The sequence below is a fragment of the Zingiber officinale genome, chromosome 11A, assembly GCF_018446385.1.
Source record: "Zingiber officinale cultivar Zhangliang chromosome 11A, Zo_v1.1, whole genome shotgun sequence".
In the NCBI taxonomy this organism is placed as follows: Eukaryota; Viridiplantae; Streptophyta; class Magnoliopsida; order Zingiberales; family Zingiberaceae; genus Zingiber; species Zingiber officinale.
This window is the reverse complement of record NC_056006.1, coordinates 3,558,444-3,569,589: the sequence shown is the minus strand read 5'-3', so window position 1 is coordinate 3,569,589 and position 11,146 is coordinate 3,558,444. Positions and strand designations below refer to the sequence as shown.

General features: G+C 37.7%; 2 protein-coding genes, 1 long non-coding RNA gene and 2 other non-coding genes across 5 annotated transcripts; 4 read left to right on the top strand and 1 right to left on the bottom strand.

Annotated features, from left to right (window-relative positions):
- Window positions 1-3,122: 3,122 nt before the first annotated feature.
- On the top strand, window positions 3,123-6,169 carry LOC122031868. Its single transcript, XR_006125889.1, has 2 exons — window positions 3,123-5,413; window positions 5,748-6,169. It is a non-coding gene; the product is annotated as an uncharacterized LOC122031868 (long non-coding RNA).
- LOC122033221 lies at window positions 3,322-3,415 on the top strand. Its single transcript, XR_006126459.1, has one exon. It is a non-coding gene; the product is annotated as a small nucleolar RNA R11/Z151 (small nucleolar RNA).
- On the top strand, window positions 5,046-5,185 carry LOC122033227. The gene has a single exon (XR_006126464.1). It is a non-coding gene; the product is annotated as a small nucleolar RNA snoR138 (small nucleolar RNA).
- A 1,139-nt stretch (window positions 6,170-7,308) lies between the features above and the next one.
- Window positions 7,309-8,272, bottom strand: LOC122032748. The gene is made up of 3 exons (XM_042592061.1): window positions 8,162-8,272; window positions 7,844-8,097; window positions 7,309-7,778 (listed from the first exon to the last, which is right to left on the bottom strand). The coding sequence occupies exons 1-3, from the start codon at window positions 8,169-8,171 to the stop codon at window positions 7,347-7,349; spliced, it is 696 nt and encodes a 231-aa protein (XP_042447995.1). The 5' UTR covers window positions 8,172-8,272; the 3' UTR covers window positions 7,309-7,346.
- A 1,484-nt stretch (window positions 8,273-9,756) lies between these two features.
- Window positions 9,757-10,245, top strand: LOC122032836 (CREB-regulated transcription coactivator 3-like). Its single transcript, XM_042592153.1, has one exon. The coding sequence runs from the start codon at window positions 9,757-9,759 to the stop codon at window positions 10,243-10,245; it is 489 nt and encodes a 162-aa protein (XP_042448087.1).
- The last annotated feature ends 901 nt before the right edge of the window (window positions 10,246-11,146 follow it).

The window sequence follows — 11,146 nt, the reverse complement described above, 5'->3', positions numbered from 1 at the left end:
AATCCTCATACTCCTTCCAGTATAAGACACAATCATTAGGGCAAGCATGTATTTTCTTATAAGTCATCCCCATTGCACATAAGCTTTTCTTTGCATCATATAAAGATAAAGGCAATTCATTGTCAACGGGAAGCATTTCTCCAAACAAGACAAGTAGTTCAGTAAAATTATTATCACTCCATCTGTATTTCGCTTTGAAGTTATATAATTGCACAATTGCAGATAACTTTGTAAATTTAGTACACCCAACATACAGGGGTTTCTCAGCATCCTCAAGTAATTTTATAAATTGATCTGGATTCTCTGAACTTTCATATGCAGCGTGTACCATATCTATAAGTTTATCAGCAAAATAGTTTTCACTTTCTCCAGCTGCATCATTCTCTTTCTTTAAATCTCCTAATACAGATTCTTCCCCATGCCATATCCATTTTTTGTATGTTAAGTCTATACCATTACAGTACACATGTGCCCTTATGCTGTTAATATTAGTGTTCCATAGATTGCCACATTTCGTACAAGGACAAGGTATACTAGTTGGATTAGTAGCATGTTACAGCGCAAATTGCAAGAAAGATTCTAGTCCAAGTTCAAATTCATGTGATAATCTATCCTTTGCCATCCATGCCTTGTCCATTTTGTTGTACTAATGAATCTAAAATCAATCAAAAATATCAAGACAATTACAACAATGAGCCAAAATTCTTAATCCATCATTATACAAATAAATTAACTATGCGGGTCCTCCAAGAAACCAACTACGCTTACCAAGAAAAGGATACGAATAAATTTCATAAACCAGAAACCAACTACTTCATCATTATACCAATAAATTTCTAAACTAGAAACCATGACATTTCAGAGAAAACAATTAGCCTAGACATAAAAGAAACTTGATAGTTCAAGGATTACATAAAACCAACTTAGCAACAAGAACTAACAACTCCTCAATCTATCAAACAAAAATGATAAAATCAACTCAAGGTAGTGTTTGAGGAAATTCATCAAACACATTGCATGCATCAATCAATTAATACTTGCAAACAAGAGATCAAGAAGATGCAACTGTCGAAGATGAGGAAGAAATTCAGTAGCGATGATGTATAAAGGAAAAATTACCGGAATGTGAAGAAGGACTCGAGCGGTGGCAGTGAATGCTGGACCGGAGATGGATGAAGCAAAAACTACTGGAATGCGAAGAAGGCCTCCTCTTCTCAACCAAATGGAGGAGTTGGAGGAGATGCGGTGTGGTTGGACGGAGAAGCAAGTTCGTCGTGTCTTGATCCTGATCGGGAGAGGATCTAGGAAGGGGGAAGAGAGAGATGAGGTTGAGAGAGATGGTCGGAGGTTTAGGTTTAGGCTGAGAGAGATGGTCGGATGGTCGGAGGTTTAGGTTTAGGCTGAGAGAGATGTCTCGGTTTAGGTTTACGCGAGAGATGTCGCGCGGAGGAAGGGGCGGGATAAAGATTTAGGTTTGGAGGGAACTTCACAGTGTGCAGATTTTGGCTTGTGGGGAAATTAAAATATTTTATTTTGGTTCATTAACATCGGATTTTAAAAACCGATGTTAAAATCGGTGTCTATTAACGAAAAAAAGGGCGCTCATAGACATCGCCTAAAAAACCGATGTCTATGAGCGAAAATCTGTGCTCATAGACATCGGTTTTTAGAAAAACCGGTGTAAAATACTCAAATACATCGATTTTAGCCTAAAACCGTTGTTGTTCCACTGATGTCTATGAGGGATTTTGTTGTAGTGATTTGGCTCCAAGAAATACTCTTTTAAATATGAATAGTCTTTAAAAAAATCTATATATATTTTTTAAAATTGACGGGTGTAAATGAGAGGGTAAAATAGATATATAATATCATTTTAAAAGTTTGATATATGATTTGAATATTTAGAAAACTTAGCTATTTTATTTGATAAAAAAGGGTAACAGATGCATACATTAATTAATAAATAAAAGATTTAATAGGATGATTAATAATTATAAATTTTATTTAAATATAAATCAAAATATAGGACAAGATTAAATTTGACAATCCATATAATCAAATTTATTGTCCTAAACTTCCTGCATACAAACTTCTTTCTCAGTCCCTGTATTAAAAAAATTTATTTTCACTCTTTGTAGGTAAACTCTTCTTTGTTTCAACTCCCTAATGTACACCAATTTACCCAATTGTTTTCATTTATTTAGATACAAAAGTCTAAAATAAAATATAATTTCTCCTAAATTCAGAACATTTAAAATAGAATTTAGTATATTTTCTATCAAATTAAGAACGACTCTTTTTCTGCATGACCAATCAATTGATATACTCTATTCTAGTTAAATAAGGTTGAATTATATAATTTTTTTAACCAGAATCCCTAATTATTTTTTATAAGTATAAAAAATCTAAAATGGGATATAATTCATCCTAAATTCAAAATCATTTAATTAGAATGGAGTATATTAATCGATTAGTCAGGCGAAAAAAGAATGATGCTCAATTTGATAGAAAATATATTATATTTTTAGTTTAAATATGTTGTACTTAGGAGAAATTATACTTTATTTTGAACATTTTATATCTAAAAAAATAAGGACAATTTCATAAATCAATATGTATTGGGTGTTGAAGTAAAAAAAAAAATTGCATATAAAGAGTGAGAATAAAATTTGTCTGATGAGACTAAGGAAGAAGTTGAATTTTCTAGAGATTTTAGGATAATTTATTATTAAAAATTTAGTTGTTATTGTAATAAATTGATAGAGATGATTTTTGATTAACTCACAACTGATAATGTAAATAATATTTAATTATTTTTTTTTGATGTATTTAAGTTCGGCCAGATAAAATAGTCTTCGAATTTGAAGAATATTAGTTCTCGTGTAATCCATCATTTTGGTCTGTTTAATAAAAGTTTATTTATATTTATTCTTTAATATTAAAATAATAATTATTTATTAATATATTTAAAATAATATAAATTTTATAACGGCAACAATGTGATAATTAGTCCATCGGACGGTCATAAAAAAAAGTCCATCGGACGGTCGAGATACGCCTATCGCCCCCGTCAAACCCCAAAATCCATCGATTCCCTTTCATCACCCGCCGCAAGTGTTCGGAACCCTAATATCTAATCCCGTCGCTATAAATTACTGGGCTCCGCCGCCGTCGTTGATTCATGGTGCGATGGCCGTCAGGTATGGTTCACCGCTCCGGTGGACTTTTCATGGTTTCTTTATTCCTCGTGGCGGTAGGTGTTTATAGTTTGAGTGTTTTCTCGTCGTGTTAGGGATTTCGACCTCTCTTCCCGAGATTTGCTGGCTGATGATGAGTGATCTTTAAGATCTTAGCGGATTTCAGTGAGGCTTTCTGGTCTATGATCTTTCCACTGTTGTTACACACACTGAAGCCTACTCTATTTCACAGCAAAATGATAGTTTTCTACCCTGTTGGGGTTAAGATCATTTTTGGTGCAATGCTTAATCTGCTCTTTCTGATTTATGGATTTTTCTATTTGTTTTATGGTGCATTTGGCATAGGAGGTATCGGTTGTCGCCATGATGAGTTTAGGAGTTGGTGTGGGCAGTGGTGATAGCATATTGTTTGTTATCCCCGTGAGCCTCTCTCACATTAATATGACTTCCCCTTTCGCTGAGCTCACAATTTTTTTCCTTCCATGAAGTGTTGAATGATTTTTTTTTTCACACAAAGTCTTTTTTCAATAACATTATTTATTTTTATTACACTATTATCAATCTCGACCTTCAATTTTATTTAATTAACCAATGCATTGTTGTTTTTGGTTTCATTCAACATGTATGTAATTATGTTAACAATGCAACTAATTCTTAACATATGGTTTGATGTTATCTTGTTGACATTCTTATTTTTCACTCTAATGTGTTTTGCTCGGTAGAAACCTTTATTCCCTAATTGAGACTTGAGACATTGATTTTCACTTGTCATCCTTGCACTCACGAAAGTATGTTTCATTTCAGTTTGATTAATATAAAAAACTATCTGTTTAGATAAATTTATTAATTAGGCCTTAGTATTATTTTTTGATTGAACCTATGCATGTTTTTTAGGTCACATTATGATCCTATGATAACAGTGGCATATTTTGAAATAGTCATTTGGGTGCTTTTTAATTGTGGGAGATGTTGTATCTTATATTAGATTTTTACTACTATACGTTTATTGGACTTATAAATGTAAGTTGTTCATTTAGATCAGAGAACATCTAATATTATGTTTGAAGGAAATCGAAACATAAATTTTCTTGTATGTGCTAATTTTCATGAGTAAAATACAATTAGATGATTGAAAGTTAAACTTTGACTGAGGCTCCTTGCAAAATCAATTGTTTGGCTACTTACTTTTTTTGTGCAAGAATAATTATGGGATGAGCATTGCAGCACAAATAGATTGATGTTTGTGCTGTCCTTTATCTCCCAACACTAAATATTATATCATTGTTGTTCCATCTTCTGATTTATGTTTGTTGGTTTTGGTTACTAGTTGTTGTTGTTATTGTACATTTACATTAGTTAAGTTATAGGTGACAGGTAGCCAATATGAAAACTAAATCATAAACTTGATAAATGATATGCACCAGTAGCTAAAAGAAGTATTTATTATAACTTGATTTGGTGCACGAGTACTGACGCTCTGTTTAATATTAGTATCCGGATGCGTAACCTCTGTGCAAGAATAGATTAGGGTATGCGCTTTGCAGCACAAATGAACTTGTGTTTATGCTGCCTGTATTTACCCAACAATGTTACATATTAATACATTCAGATATCAATTTCACAAGTAATTTTTGGTAACATGAGCAAGATATTTATATCTCTTTTTTGGCTTACATAATCATTTACATAAAAAAAAGATTTATACATTAGAGTGAATTTTGTTGATTCTCATACATTATGGCTCTCAATATGGTTCACAGTCAATCTTATACCAACCCTTTAATTTGCTTTCTTTCCTGTCTTTCATTGATTCTTTCTCTTCCAGAATTATTTATAAACAGTTGATAAAACACCTTTTGAATAACTGGATGCAAGATATGCAGATATGGGCTTATAGTTCAGACGGAGGTGCAAAACAACATGAATCATTTTGAGAGAAAGGAACTGTTTTATCTAATCATTCTTTTCTTAGATTGCTTCAGCTATTTATTTATTTTTTCTTAGAAGGATGCAAAATATGTACACAAAACTGTTTTATCTATTCATTTTGATTGAAGCATTTCAGCTAATTATGATAGGTGATGGGAGTAGTTATTTAGATACAGCACTGATACTTCCTAGCAAGATCCATTGTTCTCCACCTTACATTTCTGTGCAAGACTGAATCAGAGTAACTCTCCCTTTGCAGCATAAACTAATTTCTGCTTATGCTGCAGGTAGTCACTTGAATACTACTACAGATCACTACTTACTGATTTAATACTCACTCTCACAATTATTCTGTAGAACATGTTATGAGTTCTATGTTTCATGTGTTCTCTTGTTTGATTGAAATAGTTACCTTGAATTAAACTCATGCATAGTTAAGGCTCCCTGCAAGATCTGTTCTGGACTTGTGGTTTGCCTAATCTTTTTTGTGTGGGCAAACAAATTGATGTCTGTGCAGTGAACTATTTTTAATTTATTTTAAGCATTGTTTGTCATTAATATTTTTGTTTTTTTATAAATATTTTGAGTTTAATCTATCTTGATCCTTATTTTTTCCTCCAGAGTTCAAGATTTCATATTTGCTCTCCTTCAAGCTAAGCTTATGATTTTTTGGGTTTTCCAAATTGAGCTCCTTCTGTTATCATAAAGCAAATGCACTCTGTCCGAAAACCTCAACTTGACCCATGTTTTGTGGCAATTTCTTCGTTTGCAAGAACCCAAAGTTGGTGTTTCTGACCTAACTCTTCCGTTGGTGAATGTTGGTGAATGTCTTGTGGCGGTGGTCTGAATTTCATATTGATTGAATCCATGTTAAGTATGAGATGATATAAAATTTCTGCCCCTTGAATTAAGATACATGTTAAGATTGATTAAATGATTATTTCCAAAAATCACTTTTATTTCTCCCTTTTCCTTGTGTTGTCTGTCAGATTGTTCTACAGTTGCTATGAGCTGAAGTGAGCCGTTTTGAGGTTTTTTGGGCATGAAGGAACCTTGTTGAGTTAATATGTGTATTCTGTGTCATGAATATGAGTTTGTACATGGTCTTTTGAATTGTATTTATGTTCTTATTCGGGTTTATATTTGTTTAAATATGATGAGATTCGAGATTCATTTCGTTGATATTAATAAAGAAATGAAAATTTTGATTTGTTTAAACAATGCTTAAACATCATTTGGTAAGTTGGAGATTCCAACTTTTTCCAGCTTCACCCTCAACATTTGTTAATTAAGCTGAATCTTAAATAATTTTCTTTAGAGAAAACACTTACCAACGGGGCTTACAAGTTACAACTTGCACAAATGGATCTCTCCACTGAAGCTCACCATGGACAGTCGGAGACTTGCCACTGAAGCTCACCATCGTCTCCCCCGCCACTTATAAATTCCCATAAACCCTAGTTCCGTTCACTGTTACCATTTGCAGGAAGCAGAAGAATGTCTGTAATGCTATGGATCAAGCTAAGGTTTGCTTAATTCTTTCCTCAGCCCTCCTAGTTGTAGGTTTCAATGTGCCGCTAAAAGAATTTTACGTTATGTTGCTGGATCAGTAGATTATGGAATTTATTATACTAAAGTTTTAAAATTTGATCTTTGCGGATTCATTGATAGTGATTGGGCAAGTTCAGTGGATGATTTAAAGAACACCTCAACTAGTGTTTTTAATATTGGATTAAGAGTAATTTTGTTGAGTTCAAAGAAGCAAGCTACTATAGCCTTAATATGTAACAGCAACTTTAGCAGCATGTCAAGCAATTTGAGTTAGAAGATTATTGGCAAATCTTCACGAGACCAATAAAAAGATACAACTATTATTTTATGATAATATAAAATTCGACTTTTCATGCGAAGATTAAACATATTGATATTTATCTACATTTCATTGAAACTTAGTTACACATAATGAAATTATATTAGAACACTGTAACACACATGAACAAGAGGAGTTAATGATAATTTTGAATCAAATGAGTCTATTGATAAAATGATTCAAAATTAATAATTAAATTAGTGGATTGATAAGGATGACAATGAGTGATAGTAGTATTTTAAAGAAAAAGCCTATATTCAATGTATTTATATTTGTGGAATTAGTGGGGTAAATTATGAAATTAGTAGATTGTCATGAGTTATTTAAATAGCTTATAAATATGTTACGATTTAATAGAAATATGAGAAATTATTGTGTTTCATATCCTCCTCACATTCTAATAGACTATATATGTCGAATTCTTCAAATTCTTCCGACTTCATAAAGGACTTCTTCGGATTCACACATTCCACCTCCTCGCCGGTTTGGTAGTTGGCCAACTTCAACTCCACCTTCGCCGCCTCCACTTCTACGGCCATCAGTTCTCTTCGGGCCCTATGCTCAGCCCTCAGCCTCCGTTGCTCCGACTCGCTTAATTTGGCTTGGAGCTCTTCGACTCGGACCCCAAGCACCAGCAGCTTCAATTCCTGAACAAAAGACTCGGCACTCGCTTGTTTGGTGGCAGGCGAGGCCTCGCGCTCACTGTCGCGGCGTCGCATCTCAGTACAACGGCGATACAAATCGGACAGTCGGATGGCGAGCTGCCGTCGATCGGCGCAAAGCTGTATCACGCACAGGATCCAGTTAGCCCAGAGACAAACAAAGAAACGGCACATCTTCGACTTACCTTAGTCATGTTTAGACTCATGCAGTCGGACATGCCCAGCAGAGTTCGGAGGCGCTGTCCTGACCCATCCGAAGAGATCGCCTCCGGCTCGGCTGCGGCTGCAGGAGGCAGAAGAGCGACTGGTGCTGCCGAGTCGGGAGCCGGTCGATCAGGGACACCCGACTCCACAGCAATCATTCTCAAAGGCGGAGTCATTCGGGCTGGAACCCATTTCGTCAGATGCTTGTTCAGGGAGGCCCTCAGCATTGTGTGAACTGCAAGGATTGAAAACAAGTAATTGACAGAGAATCCAGAAAGAGAAGGCCACAGTGTGCTTACCCAGCGGCATGCTATGAGAAGAACCGCAGAAAACGTCGAGAAGGCGGCGCGGGGTGAAGCGGCTCTCCGTCTTGACCTGCACTAATAAAACCCACTCCCCCCCTCCGCTGGCCGTCAGATCTGATGCGCGAAAACGCGACAACTTCGGCGCCCATAAAGGCAATGCGATCGCCAAGATGGCCACAATCTGTTTCATTAAATATCTTCTAATTTTAAATATCCTATATTGGAAAAGAATATTTTTAAATCATTTAAAATAATTGGATATGAATGAGACCTGCTTTTCTCCCTCCCTCACTGACACCCTCACTTCCCGGTCTCACCCTTTTTTTTTACTGATTCAGTGTTGACGTTTTTTTTTTACAAATTTTTATTTCTTTTTAATCAGTTTTTTTTTATCAAATTTTTTTTAACGGTTTTATTTTTTAATCCGTTTTTATCAATTTTATTCTTTTAAAATAATTTTTTATTATATATTTATAATATTTTATTTATTTTTAGTTGTATATTTTCACATTCCACACCCTCTCTTCAAGTTCCATCATATTATTTACCTTTATATTATTTTTTATTCCATTTATTTTTATTTATTTTTATTTTTTATTAAGTATTTTCTCGATAAAAATATCATATTTCTAATCTCAGATCGGATTCTATGTCCCTAATTTTCTCTGTCCCCGTGTTCCACTCGTCGTCTCCAGTCCACTACCGGCGACTTCTGGTCATCGTCCCGACCAGAACTATACCCTAGGGGAAGGTGAACCCAAGGGGATCGCCATCGACACGATCGACATCGGTATTCGATCGAATCTGAGTAGGGACTCAGATCGATGGTGAAAGAAAGTCTGTCCAGATTCGACCAAATTTTGGCGCTGATCGCGCTGATGCGACCTCACTATGTTCACCTTCACCCTATGATATAATTTTAATCGAGGCGACGACCGAGGGCCTCCGATGGTGCCACCGACGGTGGACTGAAGCGACGAGTGTGAACAAGAGAAGGTGATATTGGAATAGAGGATTTGATTTCTTATAATCTTTTATTTTTTTTAATAGTAGATTTTAGGGGTTATTATTTATAAAAAATTTAAAAGTAAAATATGGATAAAAAATAAAAAAATTGATGTAAAAATAATAAATAAAATTTATTAAAAAATAAAACTAAAGAAGTAAATAAAATTGAAAAAAAATTTAGAGAAGTAAATAAAATTAGAAAAAAAAATAACTTGTTATTTAAAGAAAGAGGGATGAAAAGGTCATTTAATAGAGGAGAGAGAGGGGTGAGCAGTAGAGGGATGAGAAAAGCAATTTACGTATATCCGATCCGATTATTTCCCTTTTGATATATTTTTAAAACAAAATTTAAAAATAATTATTATGGATGCTCTTCATGGACAATCATATTTGATAGGGGGTAGAGAAAAAATAAGAGAAAAGAAGGAATGTATTTAGGTCTTTTCGCTAACTAGGGCTTTAAGGGGGGAATACTGTAGCATGCAAGAGGGGGGCTGGGCTTCGTTCGGGCGCCGCCACCAAGCCACCAACTCCTCCTTCCTCCTCATGATTCTCGCCGGAGACTCTCCTCGCCGGAGCCGATGCCGGCTGCCAACCCTCTTCCTTTCCTTCTCCTCTTTGCGACACCCCAGCTTCTCTCCCTCACGCTCACCTCCTCACCGGCGCCGAGGACAGCCAACGGCTGTTCTCCTCCTCGTCAACCTCCGGCCACAGCACGACCTCTTCTTCTTCCTCATCAAGACGCAGCCAGCTACGACTCTTCCTCTTCTCCTCTCGACATTGACGCCGGCCACAGCTCCGCCTCATTTTCTCCTCCTTCTCCCTGCCCTGCTCCTCGCTACACCGCCGCTAGCCTCTTCTCCTCTCGACGCCGCCAGTCTCCTCGCCGACAGCAACCGCCAGCCGTCCCCACCCCCTCTTTTCCACGCTGCCATGACCAAAGAGGTGGCCAGCAGCCTTCTTTCCTCTCCTCGGCCGACGACGCGGGACTCGCGCCGCTACCGGCACTGTACACGCCCGTCCATATCCCCCTTCGCCGTGCCGACGCTATCGACCTTTTCGTGCCGTAGCCGCTGCCCCATCCACACGATGGCCGAGTGTTGCCACCTTTGAGAATCCTCTTCGTCGTATGCTTCCGATCTGCGTGTCACTATGGTGTTCTCGGCTTTCGTGCCGCTTGGTGTCTCGGTCTTCGTGTCATTGTTGTGCTCCGACTTAGTGCTGACCTGGCTTGTTCACCATGTTCTGACCTATATGCTACTCTTGTTGTTGATGTGTTGTGTCTTGGCCTGCGTGCCAATGTTTTACCTCAGCCGACGTGCCAATCTCGTATCTCGGCCTGCGTGTCGAAGTCGTGTCCCGGTCTGCGTGCCGAACTAGTTTTCCTGGCATGCGTGCCGACCTAGTAGCCTGGTCTGTGTGCCAGTGCTTATCCCGGTCTACGTGCCGACCTTGTAGCCCGATCTGCGTGCCGGTGCTTTATCCCGATCTGCAGCTCGTCTTCCGGGTCAGTGCATCGTTTAGTCTCCCGTCGTCAGATCCAGCTCTCCATTCTGATCGGAGTCAACCACTCTTCCGGGTCGCTACAACTCGAGCCGCGTCCCATCCGAGGGCGCCCCCCTGGGCCAGGGTACGTTCTCCGTTCATATTCTTTGTACGCATTTCATTATTTTATGGCTTAGTCGGTTACTCATATATTCGTTGGATTTGCCTCGAGTATCGGGGTACCGGGGGCTGGGCCAACCCGATCACTGGCTGCAGGTAGCGTTGACCAGAGAACTTTTGAAGACTTGGTCAACACGGGAGCCATCTCAGCACACCCCCCTCCGGGACGTCGCGACTTTGTCAACATCTCATCCACCCCACCCGGCGGTCCGTTTGACTCAGCTTCCGGACCGGATCAAATTTGGCGCCGTCTGTGGGAATACAACAACCTGTTCCGGAACGTGAAGAGGGACAACGTCGGGAGGT